The 26,634-nt window shown below is 47.2% G+C and overlaps 1 protein-coding gene across 1 annotated transcript in view; it reads right to left on the reverse strand.

The window, feature by feature from the left end:
* Nucleotides 1-26,634, reverse strand: part of LOC141172994 (Schwann cell myelin protein-like) — a 102,121-nt gene that overhangs the window by 69,297 nt on the left and 6,190 nt on the right. The window contains exons 2-3 of the mRNA XM_073657610.1: nucleotides 18,082-18,140; nucleotides 17,634-17,999 (exon numbers count right to left, since the gene is read on the reverse strand). Of these exons, the coding sequence (XP_073513711.1) occupies nucleotides 17,634-17,999; nucleotides 18,082-18,124 (409 nt within the window). The 5' untranslated portion in view covers nucleotides 18,125-18,140. The remainder of the gene's footprint in view (nucleotides 1-17,633; nucleotides 18,000-18,081; nucleotides 18,141-26,634) is intronic.

A 26,634-nucleotide genomic window follows, 5' to 3' on the forward strand; every position in this document is an offset into this window, starting at 1 on the left:
TTGCTAACGAGAGATTCCGCAGCCGGGTTGTCCACAGAGGTGGAGACAGGAAAAGGAATCCGAGGATGCTGACCGAAGACTACAAAAAACGGGGATTTGGAGGAGGATTCGCTCTCGTGATTGTTGTAAGAGAACTCGGCCCATGGTAGGAGATCCACCCAGTCAGAATGGTGGGTATTAACGAAGTGCCGGAGGTAACTGGTCAGATTCTGATTGATCCGCTCCACTTGACCATTGGACTGTGGGTGGTTAGCAGAAGAGAAGTCCAGGGTGACGTCCAGCAGTTTACAAGTGGCTCTGCAGAAGCGTGAGGTGAACTGTACCCCACGATCCGACACGATGTGGAGGGGCAGGCCATGGAGACGAAAGATGTGACGAATAAAGTCTTTAGCTAGCTCGGGTGCAGACGGGAGGCCTGGCAGGGGAACAAAATGAGCCATCTTGGAGAAGCGGTCAGCGACCACCCAAATGACCGTACAACCGGCAGAGACTGGGAGGTCAGTTATAAAGTCCATTGCTATATGCTGCCAGGGGGCAGCAGGTACAGAAAGCGGAAGGAGGCGACCGGCTGGCAGATGTCTTGGAACCTTGTTGCGGGCGCAGGACACACAGGCAGAAACAAAGTCTATTATGTCCTTGTGCAGGGTAGGCCACCAGTAGTGCCGGGTAATAAGCTGGAGGGTCTTTTTCTGACAGGCGTGGCCAGCTAGTTTAGACGAATGACCCCAGTGAAGGATCTTCTCCCGATCAGGTACCGACACGAACGTCTTTCCGGGAGGGAGACGATTTAGACTCACGGGAGCCACCTGCATTACTCTGGCGGGATCGATGATGTGTTTCGGATCTTCCTCAAGATCAGACACCAGAAAGGATCGAGACAAGGCGTCCGCCTTGACGTTCTTGTCAGCCGGGCGAAAATGAAGAACAAAATCAAAGCGAGCAAAAAACAAGGACCACCGGGCTTGGCGCGGGTTAAGTCTCTGGGCATGCTGGAGGTAAGCCAAGTTCTTGTGGTCTGTGTAAATTATTACCGGGTGAAGAGCCCCCTCGAGCAGGTAACGCCACTCCTCCAATGCCAGTTTGATGGCCAATAACTCTCGGTCTCCTATGGAATAATTGCGCTCTGAGGAGGAGAAGAGTTTAGAGAAGAAGCCGCAAGTTACCATCCTCCCGGAAGATGATTTTTGAGTAAGTACCGCTCCGGCTCCAGAGGAGGAGGCGTCAACTTCCAGGAAGAACTGCTTGTTGCCGTCCGGGCGATGCAGCACCGGGGCGGAAGAGAAGGCCTGTTTTAAGGAAAGAAAGGCCTCCTCTGCTTCGGGCGGCCAGTCTTTGGGATTAGTACCCTTACGGGTGAGCACGGAAATTGGAGCAGTCCGGGAAGAGAAGTGTGGTATGAAGAGGCGGTAGTAGTTGGCGAAGCCCAGGAACCTCTGAATGGCCTTCAACCCCTCCGGTCGAGGCCATTTCTCGATGGCAGACAGTTTCTCTGGATCCATTCGTAGGCCGGTCTGAGAAATAATGTAGCCCAAAAACGGAAGCGAGGTCTGCTCAAAGAGACACTTCTCGTATTTAGCGAAGAGGTGATTCTGCCTGAGCCTGAGCAGAACCTGACGAACGTCCCTCCGGTGAGTCTGGAGATCCGGAGAGAAGACCAAGATGTCGTCCAGGTACACCACTACGCAGGAGTAGAGAAGGTCCCGGAAGATGTCATTGACCAACTCTTGAAAGACGGCAGGAGCGTTACAGAGACCAAAGGGCATTACCAGATATTCATAGTGGCCGTCCCGGGTGTTGAATGCCGTCTTCCATTCATCCCCCTGACGGATACGGACCAGGTTGTACGCCCCACGGAGGTCCAGTTTGGTGAAGATTCTAGCCCCCCTCAGACGATCAAATAACTCCGGAATGAGCGGAAGGGGGTACTTATTCTTTACCGTGATCTGGTTAAGGCCTCTATAGTCTATACAGGGACGGAGAGAGCCGTCCTTCTTTTTGACGAAAAAGAAGCCTGCTCCCGCCGGAGAGGTAGATTTCCGGATGAATCCCCTGGCCAGATTCTCCTCAATATATTCGGACATCGACCGGGTCTTAGCAGCGGATAATGGATAAATACGCCCACGGGGAGGAGTAGTACCGGGTAACAGGTCGATAGGGCAGTCGTATGGTCTATGAGGGGGTAGTGTATCTGCCTCCTTTTTATTAAAGACATCAGCATAAGACCAATAAGGAATCGGAAGTCCAGGTAGATTAGCTGGGGTAGGAGAAGGACGGACGGGATGGACGGGAACCAGACAGGTCTTATGGCAGTCCTGTCCCCAGCGAAGGTCTTCTCCGATCTGCCAGTCAAGCACGGGTGCATGTCTCTGGAGACAAGGTAGGCCTAGCAAGAGGGCGTGAGAGAGTCCAGGCAGAACATGAAAGGAGATACTCTCAGAATGCAGCATTCCCACCTGCAGAGTAATGGATTCGGTGATGAGTTGGATGGGGCGTGGTAAGAGGCCCACATCCACGGCAGCAACAGACAAGGGTACAGCCAGAGGTTTGGTGGGGATGCGATTTTTCTCTACCAGGGACTGTGAAATAAGATTCCCGACTGCTCCAGAGTCAAGTTGGGCTAGTTCGAAATAACTTTTCTCCCCGCAGACGATTGAGACTGACAACAGCAGAGATAGAGAGGATTTATTCTTGTCTAGGTCGACCTCTCTGAGCGAACCTAGACACAGGCGTTTCCCGACTTCTCCGGGCAGGCACGGATCCGGTGCTCCTTACTGCCACAGTAGAAGCAGCTCCCCTCGGCACGGCGTAAGTCCTGACGGGTTTTGACCATCTTGGTCTGGTCGACCTGCATAGGCTCAGGAGAGTGTACCTGGGAAGAGACGGAGGGAGTGACGGGTTTCTGAAAAGTAGGAGCTAGACGTGGAAACCTCCTCTCACGGGTGACCTCTTTGGCACGCTCCTGGAACCGTAGGTCAATCCGGGTGGCAAGAGTTATTAGGTCATCGAGAGTGGTAGGAATGTCCCGACCGGCAAGTTCATCTTTAATACGGCCGGACAGACCCTCCCAGAAGACGGATACCAGAGCGTCGTTATCCCAGGCCAGCTCCGAGGCAAGGGTACGGAACCGTATGGCATATTGGCCCACGGTGAGACTTCCCTGACGGAGGCGTAGCAGTGATGATGCGGATGAGGTCTTCCGTCCGGGTTCGTCGAAGACTTTCCGGAAAGCCGTGAGAAAGGCAGGCAAGTCGGACACCAGGGGGTCTCCTCTCTCCCATAGAGGATTTAGCCAGGCCAGGGCCTCCCCGGTGAGATGGGACATGATGAAGGCAATTTTGGCCCGGTCGGAGTTAAACTGGTGGGACAGAAGTTCAAAGTGCAGGGTGCACTGATTTATGAAGCCCCGAGCCTGGGCGGAGTCGCCTCCGAAGCGAGGAGGTGCAGAAAGCCGGGGTCCGGGGTAGGATACCATGGTATTAGTGGGCAGCGGAGCTGCCGGATTGCGAGTCATGGCACTGGTGGTGGTTGCTGGCGGAGCAGTCAGAGTGTCCAGGCGAGAATTGACATTCCGCAGGTGACCCAGGATGGACTCCTGTTGGGACCTCTGACGGGACAGTTCATGACACAGGTCCGAGAGCGAGGGAGCTTGGGTGCCACCGGGTTCCATGGCCCGAGCAAACTGTAACGGGTCTGGGAGGCGGAACCTCTGAGCTACTATACAAGGGGGCGGTCCTTGTAAGGGAGCGGGTGGCGACCAGGCAGGCAGTCACAGCAGGTGACCGGAACAGTCTCTGGATGAACGGGCAGGAGATCACGGCAAGTGACCGGGGCAGTCTCTGGATGAACGGGCAGGAGGTCACGGCAAGTGACCGGGGCAGTCTCTGGATGAACGGGCAGAAGGTCACGGCAAGTGACCGGGGCAGTCTCTGGGTAAAGGGTTGGTACGACCTGTGGCGGCTGATGGTAGACGTGAGCTCCCAGGTGAGTAGGCGAGAGTCTCAGGATAAACGGGTGGTCACAGCATGTGACGGCGGAGCCTCCAGGAAGACCAACAAACAGGCAGCAGATGAGCGCTCCCAGGTGAGCGGGCAGAAGTCTCTGGACAGGCGGGTGGTCACAGCATGTGACGGCGGAGCCTCCAGGTAGGCTAGCAGACAGGCAGCAGATGAGCGCTCCCAGGTGAGCGGGCAGGAGTCTCTGGACAGGCAGGTGGTCACAGCACGTGACGGCGGAGCCTCCAGGTAGGCTAGCAGGCAGGTAGCAGATGTGCGCTCCCAGGTGAGCGGGCTAGCTGGTCCATAGACAGACTGACAGGAGTTGGAAGGCAGACCGTCGGACCTCAGGCAAGCAGGCAGGTAGCTGAATATCAGGCAGGAATAAGACAGCAAGCTGGCAGGAATCTGGCAGGTAACTGGCAGGTAACTGGCAATGGGACCTGAGGGCTGAAGCAGAGTAGTGAACAGTGCCACAACTTTGCTCGGGCACCTCCATTTTGGAGGAGGTGCCTTATATATGGTGAAGTCCTCCGGCCATTGGCCGGGGACTCCTTAGGACGGTGCGCGCGGCCCCTTTAAGAGGGAGGGAGCGCGCGCGCGTGCGCCCTAAGCACAGTGGCCGGGAAGGAGCGCGCGCTGCCAGCAGAGCGGGAGGAGGACGCCGGGCTCGGAGCAGAGAGGTGAGGGGAACAGCGTCCCTGCCTAGCAGAGGGCAGGGACGCCGGCGCTACAGATAGAAAATAAAAGAAATCACATATTGTACACAGTCATCTAAAATACATACAGGACATGTTCAGGGTTATTGATTTTTGAAAACTTTGTCCCCTAGGATATGCACCGTACTGGAGTCCCATCATCCACATATGAAGGAATATAACTAAGATTGGATTCTTCTCTCCAGGATCTATCAGAAATCTCCACAAACTGATAAAGAACTTGACCAGGTTTGTTCCATTGTAGAGAAGGAGGACTGGAGCGGCACGTGTGCTCTATACTACATCGTATAGTGGTGGCTTCTCCTTCAGTCAGATCATTAGGCACATTGAGCTGAAAGTTCACTTGATCTATGGAAATTAATTGTAGAAGGAAGCCATTATCACTACTTATCACTCTGTTGGAAAATGTGCACCAACAGAGAATGTGATTAGAAAGACTGTACAGAAACTTTTTAGTAATGTTCTTAAGCCTGAAGAGCATAAACAATCCTGAGGTCTTCAATGACTTCTTAGATTGGCTTGGTCTGCCTTTGTGGTAGAGACTAGAGATAAGCAGTTCTGGTGAGATTTTATTTCACAAAATGCACAGGTTTTACTAGGAAATTTGATTTGCAACAAATTTATTCTCAGTGAGTTGAATGTCCCTTATTATGCTTGGGTTATCGGGTATGAAAAGACCCCAGAGCATAGTAAATGTAAGATGTAGAAAAAGAACAATGAATCCTCATCTCACCACTCACCTCCGCAGCTCATTGTCCTCTTTCTGGTTTGTGGCGCCTCTTCTTACCACCGCTGCTCACTGAAACTACTGGCATCTCAACACTAGGCTGGGACTTTCAGTCGCTACTAAGCCCTGGACTTCCCCACAACCTTGCAAGAACATGTGAAGTGACTTCCCAGGCCTAATCTAAGCCAGAAGATCCAGCCTAACATGGAGATGCCTCAGTGCACTGCAGCGGTAAGAACAGGCTCCAAGTACCATACAGGAGAGAGAGAGCAGCAGAGAAACCTGGAGAGGTGTGTGATGAAGTGAGCATTTTTTAACCTTTTTCTCATCCTCCATGGTGTAGAAAAAAGGAGGCAGCCAGTCGCCATTTTGCTGAGTTTGGGCATAGTGAATTACAAAACATCTGAGATTTGAGCAATAAGGATTTATGTACAATTCAATTAGAATTCAATTCCACATAAATTCCTTCATCTCTAGAAAGAAAAATCTCTAGAGATGTAGACTGTATTGTTTTTATTAAAATGTCCAAAAAAGACCTGTAATACACTTTCCATCTATTGACCTTTCAGTATCCATTAAGGGGAAATTAACAATCTGCAAATTGTTATAAAGACTGGAGATGTGTAATTGATGACATTACATATAAAGGAAATATTAGACTTACATGGCTGCTGTGAGTGTGTTTTTAAGTTAAATGGGATCTTTGGCCATATGATACCTATCTATGTAGTTATCTATCTATCCATTACCAATATATATAGTATCTATCTATTACATATTTATCTATCTTTTATCAATATATTATCTATCATCTATTATCTATCATCTATTATCTATCTATTATCTATCATCTATCTATTATCTATCTATTATCTATCATCTATCTATTATCTATCATCTAATATCTATTATCTAACATCTATTATCTATTATCTATCTATTATCTATCATTTATCTATCTATTATCTATTATCTATCTATTATCTATCATCTATTATCTATTATCTATCATCTATTATCTATCTATTAGCTATTATCTATCTATTATCTACTATCTATTATCTATCTATTATCTATCTATTTATCTATTATTTATATATATATTATAAATCATCTATCTATTATCTATTTATTATCTATTATCTATCTATTAGTGTTAAACGAGCACTAAAATGCTCGGGTGCTCGAAGCTCAGACCGAGCTCACCGTGATACTCGAGTGCTCGACCCGAGCAACGAGCCCAATGTTAGTCTATGGGAGACCCAAGCATTTTTGTGGCGGCACCCCGGCAGTCTGTAGAAACCCTAAAAAGTGCCCAAAACGATAGTGACAGTGCTCAAATGACATGGGGACAGCATGGGCATCGCCCCAGGAAGCATTTCTGACCCCCAGGTCACTGCTGTCAACAACGTGGTCAGAGGTATTAAGCCACTTTTACGGGCTCAGAATAAAACGTTCAAAAACGAAACTCAAAGTACTTTTCTGTGAAATATGTTAAGGAACATCCTTTCCAGGGTAAAGAATTGTATATAAGGTAAAATACATAACCAAAAACAAAAATACTCCTCCACACCTTGGGCTATGTTCACAAGTAGCATTTTTTATGCGTTTTTGCACTTTTGTATTGCTTTCAACCATGACAAATGCATTCACTGGGAAATGTGCCCATCAGAAGTGATTCTTGCCGCATCAGACTTGCAAGTCATTGTCCCGGGGTAGTGTTCAATTGTACCTCCCCCATTCCTTGCAATGCAAGCGCAAGAATGCAGCCTGCCACCCACCCACCCCCATGCTGCAATACCATACTGCTTGCATGCACTTGAAATTGGGCCTTTTAGGCATGTGGAGGCGGAATCTGGCCACCACGTCATGGCAGCGTTGGTGACCTGGTATCCATACTCAGTCCCCAGCCGTCCGGCGGCCGGGTGTCCAGGCTTGGTCCCCAGCTGCCAAGGGGCGGACGGGTGTCCATAAGCGGTCCCCAGCCGTCCCTATTTGAAGGACAGCCTAACCACAAACTCATGGACAAGTGAATGTGGCCAGGGATTGTCCATCTCACTGACGGCTTCACACTGGGCTAATATTGTGGAAGCCAGGAAACAGTTGGACACTGGGATACAACACGTCCTCCAGACATAGAGGATTGCAGGTCCTGGGTCAATCAGGCTTCAACACAAAGTTCAAAAGGTAGACAGCAGCAGTGGTCAGCCTCCTACACAATGAGTAAATTATTCATGATCATGAGACCATCCATCTCCTTAGCTTTCTGTTCCTAGTAATCCAAGCCCATGTATGTAGTAGCGGCTAGGCCTGAGGTGGTCAGCGTTTTGGCGCATATCCTACCTCCTCCGAGGATTGCTAGATGTTTTCCTGCTACTTTCCAATTCTATGACTCCCGTTAAAACAAAGCTTCAGGCGATGAATGATGGATGAGGTGGTGGCAAAGGAGAAAGAGCAGAAGGAACAGGGACCATTCACATCAATATCAGGCCAGTCAACCACACATGTCTTGTAGGATATGTTTCCGTACCAAAAGGAGCGGTTCGGCTACACAGTTATAGGGCAATGCCTACCAAAAATTTCGAGGCACTCCAATGCCCCTTGGAAGTGACATGTAGGTCAGAGGGCCTTAACTAAACCGTTTTTTCCATTTATAGCAACTGGGTCTCCTCTACACTCTTGGCCTAGCAACTGGGTCTCCTGTACACTGTTGGCCTAAGCAGTGAATGGAAGGCTTTCCAAAAATTATGAGGAACTGCAATGCCCCTTGAAACATACGTGGATTACAGCGTACTAAAAACCTTCTACCCATTATTGGGGAGTGGGTCTCCCTTAGTGTTCGCCTATGCATTAAAAAGCAAAACCTGACTAAAATTAGGAGGAAATGCAATGCCTGTTGGAAGAGTCATGGAGGTTAAAGGTAATTAAAAACAACATTTCAATACCCCTTGGAAGAGCTGTGGAGTTCAGAGTGGTTTAACAAGACTGTTTTAATGCCCCTTGGAAGAGACGTGGAGGTCATAGTAGATAAACAAGATGGTTTTAATGCCCCTTGGAAAAGATGTGGAGTTCAGAGTGGTTTAACAAGACGGTTTTAATGCCACATGGAAGAGTGGTGGAGGTCGCAGTAGCTTAACAAAATGGTTTTAATGCCCCTTGGAAGAGTGGTGGAGGTCGCAGTAGCTTAACAAGACGATTTTAATGCGCCTTGGAAGAGTAGTGGAGGTCGCAGTGGAATAAAAAGACAATATCAATGCCCCTTGAAAGAGTGGTGGAGGTCACAGTAGCTTAACAAGACGGTTTTAATGCCCCTTGGAAAAGTGGTGGAGGTCACAGTAGCTTAACAAGATGGCTTTAATGCCCTTTGGAAAAGCGGTGGAGGTCGCAGTAGCTTAACAAGACGGTTTTAATGCCCCTTGGAAAAGTGTTGGAGGTCGTAGTAGGTTAACATGATGATTTTAATGCCCCTAGGAAGAGCGGTGGAGGTCGCAGTAGCTTAACAAGATGGTTTTAATGCCCCTTGTTAGAGCGGTGGAGGTTGCAGTAGCTTAACAAGACGGTTTTAATGCCCCTTGGAAAAGTAGTGGAGGTCGCAGTAGCTTAACAAGATGGTTTTAATGCCCCCTGGAAAAGTGGTGGAGGTCGCAATAGCTTAACAAGACGATTTTAATGCCCCTTGGAAGAGTGGTGGAGGTCGCAGTAGGTTAACAAGTCAATTTTAATGCCCCTTTGAAGAGCGGTGGAGGTCGCAGTAGCTTAACAAGATGGTTTTAATGCCCCTTGGAAGAGAAGGAGGTCGCAGTAGCTTAACAAGACTGTTTTAATGCCCCTTGGATAAGTGGTGAATGTCGCAGTAGCTTAACAAGATGATTTTAATGCCCCTTGGAAGAGTGGTGGAGGTTGCAGTAGCTTAACAAGATGGTTTTAATGAACCTTGGAAGAGTGGTGGATGTCGCAGTAGCTTAACAAGACCATTTTAATGCCCCTTACAAGAGTTATGCAGTACAGCATATTAAAAACATTAATCCCATTATTGGTGAGTGGGTCTCCCATAGTCTTTGCCTACGCCTTCGAAGCAAAAGCTGCCAAAAATTAGGAAGTAGGAACTTGCAATGCCCCTTACAAGAGCCATGCAGTACAGCATATTAAAAAGATTATTCCCATTATTGGGGAGTGGGTCTCCCATAGTCTTTTCCTATGCCTTCCAATCAAAAGCTGCAAAAAATTAGGAAGGAGTAACTTGCAATGCCCCTTACAAGAGCCATGCAGTACAGCATATTAAAAAGATTATTCCCATTATTGGGGAGTGGGTCTCCCATAGTCTTTTCCTATGCCTTCATAGCGAAAGCTGCCAAAAATTAGAAGTAGGAACTTGCAATGCCCCTTACAAGAGCCATGCAGTACAGCGTATTAAAAACATTATTCCCATTATAGGGCAGTGGGTCTCTCATAGTCGTTGCCTATGCCTTCCAAGCTAAAGCTGCCAAAAATTAGGATGGAGGAACTTGCAATGCTGGCAACACGGACCACGGTCACCCTGGTGGTATAGTGGTGGTGGAGGCTGAGGATAAGAAGAGCAAAAAACAGCCGAAATGAGGAAGCGTATACCCATGTGTGGGTGTGAAGCGGTGCATGGGAATACACCTCCCGAAATAACACAGCGGATTTGACTTTTTGATACTCTGCTGTCATTTGGTGGTGATGAGAAGTCTGGCCTAATCCAGCCCTTGTTCGTTTTGATAAGGGTCAGCTTGTCAGCATTCAGTGAATATGAATAGCGGTACGAGAGCGCCAATAACAGGGCTGATGAAGGTGGCTGTGTCCACCGAAACGCGTTGTGTGTATTAATATATCAGTCCTTTTAATATTTTTGCCCTGTTATTGGCGCTCTGGTACCGCTATTCATATTCACTGATTGTCCCTTTCCCCCTGTTGGGGTGCGGTAGAGCTGCCTTTAATTTATTGTTCTTTCACCTGTGGGAGCAATTTAATTAGAATTACTACCCTGGTTTTCCAAGCTGCGCTGCCCTAACCCCTCCAAAGCGCTGACGGGGGTGTTGTTGAAGCTTGGCGTCCATCTCGGCGTTACATGCAACTAACCTGACCACGTGATCCACCACAGAGAGATCAGGATCTGTGAACGCCGCTGGAAATAGATGACAGCCACCAACAGAGCGGAGCTTGTGGAGCTTAACACTGGGGTTGTGCTGAGGTGCACAACTTCATAAGGTTAGTAGCCATCCCCACACCCCTCCTACAATTGCAATACTGAGTCACCCATTGCGCCTTGTTCTCTCCTCTATTTACATATAGCTTGTCAGCATTGTCATTTGACAGGCGAGTGCGCTTTTCAGTTATAATTCCCCCAGCGGCATTAAAAGCACGCTCCGATAACACGCTAGCGGCAGGGCAGGCCTGGACCTCCAAGGCGTACAGAGCGAGTTCATTCCAAGTGTCCAGCTTGGATACCCAATAATTAAATGGCACAGAGGAATCACAGAGGATGCTGGTACGGTTGGCAAGGTACTCCCTCACAATCTTTTGAAACTTTCCACTCCTTGTGAGAGTACCCCGCGCCTCAGGGCCTGTAAGCTGGGCGGGTCTCAGAAAACTGTCCCAGATAGGTGACAGTGTTCCCCTGCCTTTGCTGGTTTTGATTTGCGTCTCTCTCGCCTGTACGCCTTGGTTGGTCAACGAACTGTGACCTCTGCCGCTAGCGTGTTCTGATGGGAATTTTTTTAACAGTTCTGCAGCAAGGGCCTTCTGTTACTGCCCCATTTATGTAGACCTATCCACCTCAGGAATGAGAGAGTGAAAGTTCTCCTTGTAGCGGGGGTCTAAAAGTGTCACCAACCAGTAATGACTGTCACTCAACATTTTGACAACGCGAGTGTCACGGTTAAGGAAGCGTAACATAAAGTCAGCCATGCGTGCTAGACTGGTAACGGGCAAGACTTCCGTGTCCTCACCAAGATGACCACTGACCATGCTCTCCTCCTCCTCCTCCCCCCTGTCCTCAGGCCACCCATGCTGAACCGACGGTATGACAGTTGTACAGGTACTACCGTCTACAGCGCTTGATACTAGCTCCTGTTTTTCCTTCTTCTCCGCCTTCTCTCCCTCATTGTCCCTAAATGCATGTTGGGATGATATGAGGCTGGGCTGTGTGTAATCCCCCACTACAGCTTCTTGATCCATCTCATCATACTCTGCCTGCAATGACTCCTCTTTAATTCTCTGCAGAAAGCGTTGCAAAAGACACACAAGTGGGATGCTGACACTAATGATGGCATCAACGCCATTGACCATCTTGGTGGACTCCTCAAAGTTTGTCAGGATGGTACATATGTCAGATATCCAGGTCCACTCCTGAGGTCTTATGTGTGGAGTCTGATCTGAATATCGACGGCCTTGTTGCAGCTGATACTCCACAACTGCTCTCTTCTGCTCACAAATCCTTTGCAAAATGTGGAGGGTAGCGTTCCAACGTGTGGGTACATCACACACAAGTCGGTGTGCCGAAAGATGAAAACGCTGCTGCAACACAGCAAGGGCGGCGGAAGCTGTAGCCAACTTCTGAAAATTAGCTGACAGGCGGCGTACTTTGACGAGCAGATCTGGCAATTCGGGGTACGATTTAAGAAACCACTGAACCACGAAGTTAAGCACATGAGCCAGGCATGGTACGTGTGTGATCTCGCCTCGCATCAGAGCCACCACCAGGATATGGCCATTGTCACACACGACCATGCCTGGATGTAGGTTCAGCGGTCTCAGCCACAGATCTGCCTGCTCTTTCACAGCTGTCCACAACTCACAAGCAGTGTGAGGTTTATCACCTAAGCTTATGAGTTTCAGCATAGCCTGTTGCCACTTGGCTGAGGCAGTACTGCAGTGCTTCCAGCTTGTAACTGATGTGGTGATATCTGAGATGGAGGCTGAACATGAGGAGGAGTAGGAGGATGATGCGCAGGAAGCTGTACACTGTGGGGGCAGTGTGGGGAGGATGTGTTCCGTCCCAAGGTCCGACTGGGTCCCAGCTTCCACTATGTTTACCCAGCATTTCCAACTCAAGCAGTCATGAATTGTGCGAATTTAGGACTGTGACCTGTGGGGCATTGGCTTCGAATTTGCGCTTTCATTCAAAGGTCTGGGATATGGACAATTGAACGCTGCGGTGGGACGTGGACGTTGATGCTGTTTCTTGAGAAACTGCCATAACAAGTGAAGACTGAGAGGAGGGGGCACCTTTGCATGCAGTATAGACAGGGGATTGCCTTGCACACACAACAGGGGGTTCTCTTACATGTACAACAGTGGAAGAAGCAATGGTGACACCCGCTGACACTGGTCGTGGACCCTGGGTTTCGCCCCACAAAGTCGGGTGCTTTGCTGACATGTGTCTGATCATGCTGGTGGTGGTCAGGCTGGTAGTTTTGTCACCCCTGCTGATGCTGGCATGGCAGGTGGCACAAATGGCCCTTTTGGGGTTATTAGCAGAGTCTTTAAAAAAATTCCAGACTCTGGAAGACCTACTGTTTGTATTGGCAACGTCCCTTGTGTTGGTGTTACGGGGAACTGTTGCCCGCCTTCTGTGTGCGACCACCACAATGCTTCTTCCTGCTTGTTGGGGTACTCTTCCTCCCTCCCCCTGTGTGATGCTGGCCTCCCTCTGCATGTCCTCCTGCCACGTTGGGTCAGTTACTAGATCATCCACCACCTCCTTTTCCACTTGTGCACCACGATCCTCCTCCTCACTTTGTGGCAATTGTGTCTCGTCATCATCCACCTCTTGTGACAAATTGCCAGCGTCGACTTCCTCTTGCCGTGGCTGTTCAAATATATGGGCATCGCTACATGGGATCTCCGCTTTCACCACTTCAAGCGGAGCAGGCGAGGGGCACAAATATGGAAATGGACCAGTGAACAGCTCTTCAGAGTGTCCAACTGTGGGATCAGTTGCTGTCTGACGACACTCGGCAATGGTGGGAGGAAGGAGCATCAGTGTGAGGAGAAGTATGCGGTTGATACTCACGGCTACTAAAACTTGACCGTGTGGAAGACAGACCGGAGGTGGTGGTGCCCAGGTAACTGGAAGTATTATCTGCTATCCAATTAATAACCTGTTCACACTGATCAGTTCGCAATACTGGTGTTGTAGTGTGCTTCCCTAGTAATTTGGTCAAGAAGTGGGAGCGAGAATATGTGGCTGTTGGTTGTCGCACATTTTCACCTTGGCCACGGCCCCGTCCTCTGCAAGCACCATCACCAGAATGTCCTGTTCCACGTCCCTTGCCACACGCCTTGCCCATTGTAAATTAAGTAAAATAGCTTACACTCGCACTATCAATGGAAAAAGGGAAATAAAAAGAGGATTAGAACCGTGGAAGAGGAAAACCACAGTTCTATTTCTCTGGCCTACACCAGAATCTTTTAAACAGATATATTTTTGTCTGAACACTGAGCGAGACACTCAAACTGTTTTTTTTTTATGTAAAAAAGGCCAAAAGCTGGATAATACACACATTTGAACCATGGAACTGCAAAACCAAACTTCTAGTTATCTGGCCTACACCAGAATATTTTAAGCAGAAATATTTGTGTCTGAACAGTCACGGAGACACTATTACTTTTTTTATGTCAAAAAGGCCAAAAGCTGGATAATACTGAGATTTGAACCATGGAACTGCAAAACCAAAATTCTAGTTATCTGGCCTACACACGAATATTTTAAACAGATATTTTTGTGTCTGAACAGTCAGGGAGACACTATTACTGTTTTATTTATGTAAAAAAGGCCAAAAACTGGATAATACAGAGATTTGAACTGTGGAACTGCAAAACCAAACTTCTAGTTATCTGGCCTACACCAGAATATTTTAAACAGATATATTTGTGTCTGAACAGTCAAGGAGACACTATTACTGTTTTTTTATGCAAAAAAGGCCAAAAGCTGGATAATACGGAGATTTTAACCGTGGAACTGCAAAACCAAACTTATAGTTATCTGGCCTACACCAGAATATTTTAAACGGATATATTTGTGTCTGAACAGTCAGGGAGACACTATTACTGTTTTATTTATGTAAAAAAGGCCAAAAACTGGATAATACAGAGATTTGAACTGTGGAACTGCAAAACCAAACTTCTAGTTATCTGGCCTACACCAGAATATTTTAAACAGATATATTTGTGTCTGAACAGTCAAGGAGACACTATTACTGTTTTTTTATGCAAAAAAGGCCAAAAGCTGGATAATACGGAGATTTTAACCGTGGAACTGCAAAACCAAACTTATAGTTATCTGGCCTACACCAGAATATTTTAAACGGATATATTTGTGTCTGAACAGTCAGGGAGACACTATTACTGTTTTTTATGTAAAAAAGGCCAAAAGCTGGATAATACAGAGATTTGAACCATGGGACTGCAAAACAACAGTTATAGTCATGTGGCCTTCCCCAGAATATTTTAAACAGATATATTGGTGTCTGAACAGTCACAGGCGCACTCAATACGAATACGAAAAGGTCAATAAGACGTGTATTTGTACACTCTGACTGAGGAAAAAAAATACAGGCTTTAGATGAAAAAAAAAGGAATTTTCCTGGCCCCTGAGACCGGGGGATAAGTCTAGCAATTTGACAAACAGGAGCACACAGGACTGTAATGGACTGTTTGTTGGTATAACCACTGCGTCTCCTATACAGCCTGCCTGCCTGGTATCTGGGATGGATATTAGTCCTGAGAAGGACTGTTTGTTTGATTTGGCAGCCTTTAGAGCCCCTACACTAACTATTTCACACTATATATCTCTCCCTAACTCAGCAGCACTCGCCCTACACTGTCTGATCCCTGGCGACTGTGTCGAAGATGGCGGCGCCCGGTTTTAAATACTCAAGATGACGCTGTGCAGCCAGCCAACCACTGTAAAACCCAGAAGCAACATGGCTGCAGCATTACAGTGACTGGCTGGCAATCCCTTCCTGTTCATTGGCTCTGTAAAGAGCGCCAAACGTGCAGGGCGGAGACGCGAGCTCCCGCCCAAGTAACCTGGAAATGCTCGGTGCTCGCTGAACAACCCGAGTAGCGAGATGCTCGGGCTGTGTCGAGCATGCTCACTCAACACTACTATCTATCTATCATCTATCTATTATCCATCTATCTATTAACTATCTATCTATTATCTATCATCTATCTATTATCTATCTATCATTTATTATCTATCTATTATCTATCTATTATCTATCATCTATCTATTATCTATCTATTATCCATCTATCATCTATCTATCATCTATCTATTATCTATCTATCTATTATCCACCTATCTATTATGTATCTATCTATCTATTATCCACCTATTATCTATCTATTATCCACCTATTATCTATCATCTATTATCTATCTGTCATCTGTCATCTATCTATTATCTATTTATTATCTATTATCTATTATCTTTCTATTATCTATTTATTATCCACCTAGAATCTATCTATTATCTTTCTATTATCTATTCTCTTTCAATTATCTATCTATTATCTATTATCTATCTGTCATCTATCTATTATCGATCTATTATCTGTCTATTATCTATTATCTCGGCAAAAACTCTTATTGTAGCTCTTATTCATTCTTGTCTGGACTATTGCAACTCTCTACTAATCGGTCTCCCTCTTACTAAACCCTCCCCTCTCCAATCCGTCCTTAATGCAGCAGCCAGGATCATATTCCTTGCCAACCGCTACACCGATGCCTTTTCCCTGTGCCAGTCATTGCACTGGTTGCCCATCCAATATAGAGTTCAATTTAAACTTATCACGCTTACCCACAAAGTGCTCCATGCTTCACTACTCCCCTACATCTCCTCCCTCTTCTCAGTCTACCACCCTACACGTGCCCTCCGTTCTGCAAATGACTTAAAACTAAAATCCTCCATAATCCGAGCTTCCCACTCCCGTCTCCAAGATTTCTCGCGTGCTGCGCCAATACTTTGGAATGCACTACCCAGGACAGTTCGATTAATTCCCAATACCCACAGTTTCAAGCAGACCCTAAAATCCAATTTCTTTAGACTGGCGTATCACCTCCGCACACTCTCTGTCCGTCCCAGTTTTCCCCCATATTAAAATCTTCAATTTCAGGTTCATACCAACCATGCACATAATATCCTCGGTCAGGACTGCACACATACTGGCTGGTGACCAGTCCATGTATTATTATTTATTCTATTTAGTATATCAAGGCTGCATTATACAATAAATGTATATTCTACCTTTTGTGTCTCCCCCATTTCCTCATAGACTGTAAGCTTGCGAGCAGGGCCCTCACTCCTTTCGATATGAGATATGCTTATTATGTATTGTCTGTATAAGTCCCCGCTAAAATTTGTAAAGTGCTGTGGAATATGTTGGCGCTATAAAAATAAAAATTATTATTAATATTATTATTATTATTATTATTATTATTATTATTATTATATGTTTAATATCTATCTATTATGTATCTATTATCTATTTATTATCTATCTATTATCTATTATTTATCTATTATCTATCTATTATATATTATCTATTATCCACCTATATTATCTATTATCTATCTATCTACCTATCCTATCCAGTGCTGATTTTTTAAGACTGTATTCTCAAGATTTCATGACAAGAAGTCTTGGGGCCTGTACTCAGTTTCCACAGGGCCCTGTGCTGATTTCAATTTTTATATTTGTTTCTTTTTTAAAATATGAAAAATGAAGTATCACCAGTAGAATGTTGCCAGGTTTACAACTTCAGATGATTACCAAAAACCCCATATATAACTAAAGAAAAGCAGGGGAGCGCTCTAAAATAGTTACATTGGTTAAAAGACGGACTCTATTAGCCCAGTGTAACATTTCAGCTCACTTACACTGAGCTTTTCTCTGTACCCGGCATCCATATAGGTTCCAGTGCTTCATTCAATTTTTATCTAAATTTCTATCTATCGTCTATGCGATCCCCTATGTCCAGCCTATCTACATTCATGTGCTATTTCCGCCCATCCATCTCATACTTGAAAACAACATAACACACACTAGTAAAACTCATTATATACATTATATTTCATAGGAAAAAATGTGAAATTAGTGAATATAATGATAAAAGACAAGTGTGAAGATTTCCACTGGTTCCTACAAGCAGTCATTTTATATATTTACCTGTGATAGAGAAAATAAGAAATCTAGCCTGTTTATCAAATGCATTGATTGTTCCATCTTCTGCGATCCCTGGATAATAATATTCACCACCATTTTCTCTCCTCACAGGATCTATCCGCAGGGAGCAGCTGTTATTTCCAGGTACCAGGGAGGTCCGATACTTATAATTTATCCTTACAGAAGATGAATCCTTGGTATTTAGGATCTCTACATTGCCTTTGATAGAATACGTGTACCATACAGGGCTGGACACTCCTGAGCTCTCGGCAGGATGATAAGTACAAGGAATCTCCACACAGGAACCAATCAGAGCAGTAATCTTAGAAGGGAACGTCCACCGCTGACATACAGAACCAAGATAGAAGCCTGGAAACAATGAGCAGAACATGAGGCCGGAGTCACAGAATCTCATTATATCGGATTATTCTGTAATTGTGAGAATATTTACCATGACAGATGAGGAGAAGATAAATCTGCTTCATAGCGTCCATTCTGGATTTGGTTTGTCTGGAAACATAGACACATAGAAGAGGTAAAATAGATACAATAATGTGTTACTGTCATTATTTGTATGTATTTACCAAACCGTGCTGTTATGCATTTATTCTGCTACATCAGTGGATCATTATCACCTACAGTCCAGCTCATCGTTATTGGCACCCATGAAGGTTAAGTACATAATGTGGAATATCTCCTGAAAAACATTAATCAAGTGAAACAGTTTTTTTGTATAGAGACTCGTGTTAAATACAAAAGGGAAAATGAAAAACCATAATTTAAAACCAAAAACAATGGGAGGGAAAAATAGCAAAACCTAAAGCTTGCTGTGTCACTGGTATTGGCACCTTTACATTAATTTAGTATGGCGCACATTTTGACCCACCTATGGTAAATCACAAAGATTCACCTGTGATTAATTGTCAGTGCCCATATGACATGAATTAGCCAATGAATGATGAATCCAGTGTTTTAAAAAGCCACATGGTAGGCCCTGTTCCTTTGTCACAGTGGTGAGGACAAAAGATGGAATCTGAGGACATCCTAACTGCTATTATTAGTAAACACAAGACTTCAAAAGAGTATAAGGCCATCTCCAAAGACCTTGGTATCCCAGTTTCAAAAGTGCGCAATGTTATTAAGACGTTTTCCAAGCATGGAATGGTCAAGAATCTCCCTGGACTTGGGGGAGAAAGGAAAATTGACAAGAAATGTCTTCGAAGGTTGGTGCGAATGGTTGAAAAAAAACACCACGTCAAACATCCAAAGACCGGAAGGCCAGCCTGGAAAAGTCTGGGGTCATGGTTTCAACAAGTGGCATATGCCGCACACTAAAGCAAGCAGAGCCCTATGGGCGAATGCCAAGGCAGAAACAATTGCTGAAGAAAATGCTTAAAAAGGAACAACTGGTCTTTGCAAAAGAATACCTTGACAAACCACAATCCTTCTGGAAAATTTTCTGTGGACAGATGGAACAAAAATAGAGTTTTCGTCAACGCAAAGCAATGGTTTGCTTACAGATGGTGCAATGAAGCTTATAAGGAATTGAACACCTTATCAACAGTTAAGCATGGTGGAGGATCATAATGCTGTGGGGTTGATTTGCTGCGTCTGGTACTGTAGGCCTTGACCGTATCACAGGAATAATGAATTCAGAGAATAATCAAGAGATTTTAGAGCAAAATTTCCTACCCAGTGTAAGAAAACTTGGTTTCATTCAAAGATCATGGGTCCTCCAGCAAGACAATGACCCAAAGAAAACATTCAAAAGTACCTACGAGTGGTTGAAAAAGAAAAAAAGGACTGTTTTAAAATGGCCAGCAATGAGTCCTGACCTCAATTCCATTGAAAATATTTTGGGTGAACTGAAATCTGCCATTGGGAAAAAGACCTCCTCAAACATTCAAGTGCTTGATCAAACTGCAAAGGAAGAATCGGAGAAAATTCCAGCTGAGAAGTGCAAGAAGCTTCTTATAGATAGCTACAAGAAACATTTGGAGGTTTGGTACATTTCCATTTATTTCTGAAGATATTGTACAGTCTATGAAAAAAATGAAGGGCTGCCAATAATGGTGAGTGACTCTGTATGTGCTATATATGGCTGCTTATGATCCTTCCCTGCTCAAACCGTGTATATAGAATTTTGCAGCGCATCCTTCATAAATGCTGATTACTCTTTCATGTGGCCCCCCATATATTCGGATAAATAAGACAAATTATAGGTAAAGCTCTTACCTTACAAGTTCATAAGATTGTTGTAAAGCTTTTTACAATGTTTCAAAAGTCAGAGGGAGGAAAACTGGCACCATAGATCTGTAAAGTTCCACATGCGTAGTGTATGGGTCAAATCGCCACACTGAAAGGATCACGGGTGCCCACCTGGAATTAGTCCACAATATAAAAGTAGAGAAGAGAATGTGGCACTCACATTTAAAAAAACTCCTACATTTTATTGAATCATCACCATAAAAAACTGTTTGAAGAAGTAAATGTGATAATGTGATATACTAATGGATGAACGATGGCCGTCCCGCACCTCTCTGTGCTTTCTAGGACCCATTAAATGGAAACAGGAGCTACTGGACCGTAGGAGACCCAGTTAGCCTTTGCTATGCAGGAAGGAGGCTGATGTTCCCACATGGGAAATTCACAGTTACAGGGGAAATCAGCAAACAAAATAATTGATTATTTTTGTTAAAATGCCCCCCAATGGTCTTTTAAGACGTCATGGGCAGTACACTTGTGAAAAAAGTAAAAAAAAAAGAAATAATAAAATAGATAAAAAGCATAAAGTAATATAAATAAAGGAAAAATAAGACACAATGCCAAACTGAATCGCTGTTTTTAGCCATTAAAATTGGCCCCATTAAAAAAAGTCCAATATATACAAATAATTATTATAGAAAGGGGAGCACAATTTAACATTTCTTAACAGTCCTTAATGGCCGTCAATAAAAAATAACTAAAAATTGAAAAATAGACAGTGGGAAAAATTATTTAAATTTCTGAAACAATAATTTTAACGCTTTTACATTGAAACCTGACTATGTGCCTTATACCGTGGGGTTAAAAAGTATTTAGTCAGCCACCAATTGTGCAAGTTCTCCCACTTAAAAAGATGAGAGAGGCCTGTAATTGACATCATAGGTAGACCTCAACTGTGAGAGACAAAATGAGAAAACAATTCCTGAAAATCACATTGTCTAATTTGGGAAGAAATTTTGGCGGAAAATAAATATTTGGTCAATTAGAAAAGTTCATTTCAATACTTTGTTATATATCCTTTGTTGGCGATGACACAGGTCAAACGTTTTCTTTAAGCCTTCACAAGGTTAGCATACACTATTGCTTTTATGTTGGCCTATTCCTCCATGCAGACCTCCTCTATAGCAGTGATGTTTTGGGGCTGTCGCTGGGCAACACAGACTTTCATCTCCCTCCAAAGGTTTTCTATAGGGTTTAGATCTGGAGACTGGCTAGGCCACTCCAGGACTTTGAAATGCTTCTTACAAAGCCACTCCTTCATTGCCCTGGTGGTGTGCATGGGATCATTGTCATGCTGAAAGACCCAGCCACATTTCATCTTCAATGCACTTGCTGATGGAAGGAGGTTTGCACTCAAAATCTCACGATACATGGCCCCATTCATTCTTTCATGTACATGGATCAGTCGTCCTGGTCCCTTGCCAGAGAAACAGCCCCAAAGCATGATGTTTGTTGCCACCCCCATGCTTCACAGTAGGTATGGTGTTCTTTGGATGCAAGTAAGCATTCTTTCTCCTCAAAACACGACGAGTTGTGTTTCTACCAAACAGTTCTACTTTGGTTTCATCTGACCATATGACATTCTCCCAATACTCTTCCGGATCATCTAAATGCTCTCTAGCAAAGTTCAGACGGGCCCGGACATATAATGGCTTAATCAGGGAGACATGGGGATCTGAGTCATTGGCGGCGTAGTGTGTTACTGATGGTAGCTGTAGCACCGGCGTCCCTGCCCTCTGCTAGGCAGGGACGCTGTTCCCCTCACCTCTCTGCTCCATGCCCGGCGTCCTCCTCCCGCTCTGCTGGCAGCTCCTTCCCGGCCACTGTGCTTAGGGCGCGCGCGCTCTCCCTCCCTCTTAAAGGGGCCGCGCGCGCCGTCCTAAGGAGTCTCCGGCCAATGGCCGGAGGACTTCACCATATATAAGGCACCTCCTCCAAAATGGAGGTGCCCGAGCAATGTTGTTGCACTGTTCACTACTCTGCTTCAGCCCTCAGGTCCCGTTGCCAGTTACCTGCCAGATACCTGCCAGATTCCTGCCAGCTTGCTGTCTTATTCCTGCCTGATTATCTGCTACCTGCCTGCTAGTCTGAGGTCCGACGGTCTGCCTTACTACTCCTGTCAGTCTGTCTGAGGACCAGCCTGTCCGCTCACCTGGGAGCGCACTTCAGCCACCTGCCTGCTTGCCTGAGGTCCGACGGTCTGCCTTCCAACTCCTGTCAGTCTGTCTATGGACCAGCTTGCCTGCTCACCTGGGAGCACACATCTGCTACCTGCCTGCTAGCCTACCTGGAGGCTCCGCCGTCACGTGCTGTGACCACCTGCCTGTCCAGTGACTCCTGCCCGCTCACCTGGGAGCGCTCATCTGCTGCCTGTCTGCTAGCCTACCTGGAGGCTCTGCCGTCACGTGCTGTGACCACCCGCCTGTCCAGAGACTTCTGCCCGCTCACCTGGGAGCGCTCATCTGCCGCCTGTCTGTTGGTCTTCCTGGAGGCTCCGCCGTCACATGCTGTGACCACCCGTTCATCCAGAGACTCTCGCCTGCTCACCTGGGAGCTCATGTCTATCATCAGCCGCCACAGGTCGTACCAACCCTTTACCCAGAGACTGCCCCGGTCACTTGCCGTGACCATCTGCCCGTTCATCCAGAGACTGCCCCGGTCACTTGCCGTGACCATCTGCCCGTTCATTCAGAGACTGCCCCGGTCACTTGCCGTGACCATCTGCCCGTTCATTCAGAGACTGCCCCGGTCACTTGCCGTGACCATCTGCCCGTTCATCCAGAGACTGCCCCGGTCACTTGCCGTGATCTCCAGCCCGTTCACTCAGAGACTGCCCCGGTCACCTGCTGTGACTTCCTGCCCATCTTCCCTGGTCGCCACCCGCTCCCTTACAAGGACCGCCCCCTTGTATAGTAGCTCAGAGGTTCCGCCTCCCAGACCCGTTACAGTTTGCTCGGGCCATGGAACCCGGTGGCACCCAAGCTCCCTCGCTCTCGGACCTGTGTCATGAACTGTCCGGTCAAAGGTCCCAACAGGAGTCCATCCTGGGTCACCTGCGGAATGTCAATACTCGCCTGGACACTCTGACTGCTCCACAAGCAACCTCCGCCAGTGCCATGTCTCGCAATCCGGCAGCTCCGCTGCCCACTAATACCATGGTATCCTACCCCGGACCCCGGCTTTCTGCACCTCCTCGCTTCGGAGGCGACTCCGCCCAGGCTCGGGGCTTCATAAATCAGTGCACCCTGCACTTTGAACTATTGTCCCACCAGTTTAACTCCGACCGAGCCAAAATTGCATTCATCATGTCCCATCTCACCGGGGAGGCCCTGGCCTGGCTAAATCTTCTATGGGAGAGAGGAGACCCCCTGGTGTCCAACTTGCCTGCTTTTCTCACGGCTTTCCGGAAAGTCTTCGACGAACCCGGACGGAAGACCTCATCCGCATCATCACTGCTACGCCTCCATCAGGGAAGTCTCACCGTGGGTCAATATGCCATACGGTTCCGTACCCTTGCCTCGGAGCTGGCCTGGGATAACGACGCTCTGGTATCCATCTTCTGGGAGGGTCTGTCCGGCCGTATTAAAGATGAACTTGCCGGTCGGGACATCCCTACCACTCTCGATGACCTAATAACTCTTGCCACCCGGATTGACCTACGGTTCCAGGAGCGTGCCAAAGAGGTCACCCGTGAGAGGAGGTTACCACGTCTAGCTCCTACTTTTCAGAAACCCGTCAGTCCCTCCGTCTCTACCCAGGTACACTCTCCTGAGCCTATGCAGGTCGACCAGACCAAGATGGTCAAAACCCGTCAGGACTTACGCCGTGCCGAGGGGAGCTGCTTCTACTGTGGCAGTAAGGAGCACCGGATCCGTACCTGCCCGGAGAGGTCAGGAAACGCCTGTGTCTAGGTTCGCTCAGAGAGGTCGACCTAGACAAGAATAAATCCTCTCCATCTCTGCTGTTGTCAGTCTCAATCGTCTGCGGGGAGAACCGTTATTTCGAACTAGCCCAACTTGACTCTGGAGCAGCCGGGAATCTTATTTCACAGTCCCTGGTAGAGAAATACCGCATCCCCACCAAACCTCTGGCTGTACCCTTGTCTGTTGCTGCCGTGGATGGGGGTCTCTTACCACGCCCCATCCAACTCATCACTGAATCCATTACTCTGCAGGTGGGAATGCTGCATTCTGAGAGTATCTCCTTTCATGTTCTGCCTGGACTCTCCCACGCCCTCTTGCTAGGCCTACCTTGGCTCCAGAGACATGCACCCGTGCTTGACTGGCAGACCGGAGAAGTCCTTCGCTGGGGACAGGACTGCCATAAGACCTGTCTGGTTCCCGTCCATCCCGTCCGTCCTTCTCCTACCCCAGCTAATCTACCTGGACTTCCGATTCCTTATTGGTCTTATGCCGATGTCTTTAATAAAAAGGAAGCAGAGACACTACCCCCTCATAGACCATACGACTGCCCTATCGACCTGTTACCTGGTACTACTCCTCCCCGTGGGCGTATTTATCCATTATCCGCTGCTGAGACCCGGTCGATGTCCGAATATATTGAGGAGAACCTGGCCAGGGAATTCATCCGGAAATCTACCTCCCCGGCGGGAGCAGGCTTCTTTTTCGTCAAAAAGAAGGACGGCTCTCTCCGTCCCTGTATAGACTATAGAGGCCTTAACCAGATCACAGTGAAGAATAAGTACCCCCTTCCGCTCATTCCGGAGTTATTTGATCGTCTGAGGGGGGCTAGAATCTTCACCAAACTGGACCTCCGTGGGGCGTAAAACCTGGTTCGTATCCGTCAGGGGGATGAATGGAAGACGGCATTCAACACCCGGGACGGCCACTATGAATATCTGGTAATGCCCTTTGGCCTCTGTAACGCTCCTGCCGTCTTTCAAGAGTTGGTCAATGACATCTTCCGGGACCTTCTCTACTCCTGCGTAGTGGTGTACCTGGACGACATCTTGGTCCTCTCTCCGGATCTCCAGACTCACCGGAGGGACGTTCGTCAGGTCCTGCTCAGGCTCAGGCAGAATCACCTCTTCGCTAAATACGAGAAGTGCCTCTTTGAGCAGACCTCGCTTCCGTTTTTGGGCTACATTATTTCTCAGACCGGCCTACGAATGGATCCAGAGAAACTGTCTGCCATCGAGAAATGGCCTCGACCGGAGGGGTTGAAGGCCATTCAGCGATTCCTGGGCTTCGCTAACTACTACCGCCTCTTCATACCACACTTCTCTTCCCGGACTGCCCCAATTTCCGCGCTCACCCGTAAGGGTACTAATCCCAAAGAGTGGCCGCCCGAAGCAGAGGAGGCCTTTCTTTCCCTAAAACAGGCCTTCTCTTCCGCCCCGGTGCTGCATCGCCCGGACGGCAACAAGCAGTTCTTCCTGGAAGTTGACGCCTCCTCCTCTGGAGCCGGAGCGGTACTTACTCAAAAATCATCTTCCGGGAGAATGGTAACTTGTGGCTTCTTCTCCAAACTCTTCTCCTCTTCTGAGCGCAACTATTCCATAGGAGACCGAGAGTTATTGGCCATCAAGCTGGCGTTGGAGGAGTGGCGTTACCTACTCGAGGGGGCTCTTCACCCGGTAATAATTTACACTGATCACAAGAACTTGGCTTACCTCCAGCATGCCCAGAGACTTAACCCGCGCCAAGCCCGGTGGTCCTTGTTTTTTGCTCGCTTTGATTTTGTTCTTCATTTTCGCCCGGCTGACAAAAACGTCAAAGCAGACGCCTTGTCCCGATCCTTTCTGGTGTCCGATCTCGAGGAAGAACCTAAACATATCATTGATCCCGCCAGAGTAATGCAGGTGGCTCCCGTGAGTCTAAATCGTCTCCCTCCCGGTAAGACGTTTGTTTCAGTACCTGATCGGAAGAAGATCCTACACTGGGGCCATTCGTCTAAACTAGCTGGCCACGCCGGTCAGAAAAAGACCCTCCAGCTTATTGCCCGGCACTACTGGTGGCCTACCCTGCACAAGGACGTAATAGACTTTGTTTCTGCCTGTGTGTCCTGCGCCCGCAACAAAGTCCCGAGACACCTGCCAGCCGGTCGCCTCCTTCCGCTTCCTGCGCCTGCTGCCCCCTGGCAGCATATTGCTATGGACTTCATAACTGATCTCCCCGTCTCCGCCGGTTGTACGGTCATTTGGGTGGTCGCTGATCGCTTTTCCAAGATGGCTCACTTTATTCCCCTGCCAGCCCTCCCATCTGCACCCGAGCTAGCTAAAGACTTTATTCGTCACATCTTTCGTCTTCATGGCCTGCCCCTCCACATCGTGTCGGATCGTGGGGTACAGTTCACCTCACGCTTCTGGAGAGCCACTTGTAAACTGCTAGACGTCACCCTGGACTTCTCTTCCGCTTACCACCCACAGTCCAATGGTCAAGTGGAGCGGATCAATCAGAACCTGACCAGTTACCTCCGGCACTTCGTTAATGCCCATCATTCAGACTGGGTGGATCTCCTACCATGGGCCGAGTTCTCTTATAACAATCACGAGAGCAAATCCTCCTCCAAATCCCCGTTTTTTGTAGTCTTCGGTCAGCATCCTCGGATTCCTTTTCCTGTCTCCACCTCTGTGGACAACCCGGCTGCGGAATCTCTCGTTAGCAAATTTTCCTCCATTTGGGAGAGTACCCGATCCGCACTCCTTCAGTCGTCCGAACGGATGAAAAGACACGCTGACAAAAAACGCCTGGATCCTCCACAATTTCATCCTGGAGAT

Source organism: Phyllobates terribilis, unplaced genomic scaffold (genome assembly GCF_046119375.1).
Source record: "Phyllobates terribilis strain yellow unplaced genomic scaffold, ASM4611937v1 Scaffold_12__6_contigs__length_324123572, whole genome shotgun sequence".
In the NCBI taxonomy this organism is placed as follows: domain Eukaryota; kingdom Metazoa; phylum Chordata; class Amphibia; order Anura; family Dendrobatidae; genus Phyllobates; species Phyllobates terribilis.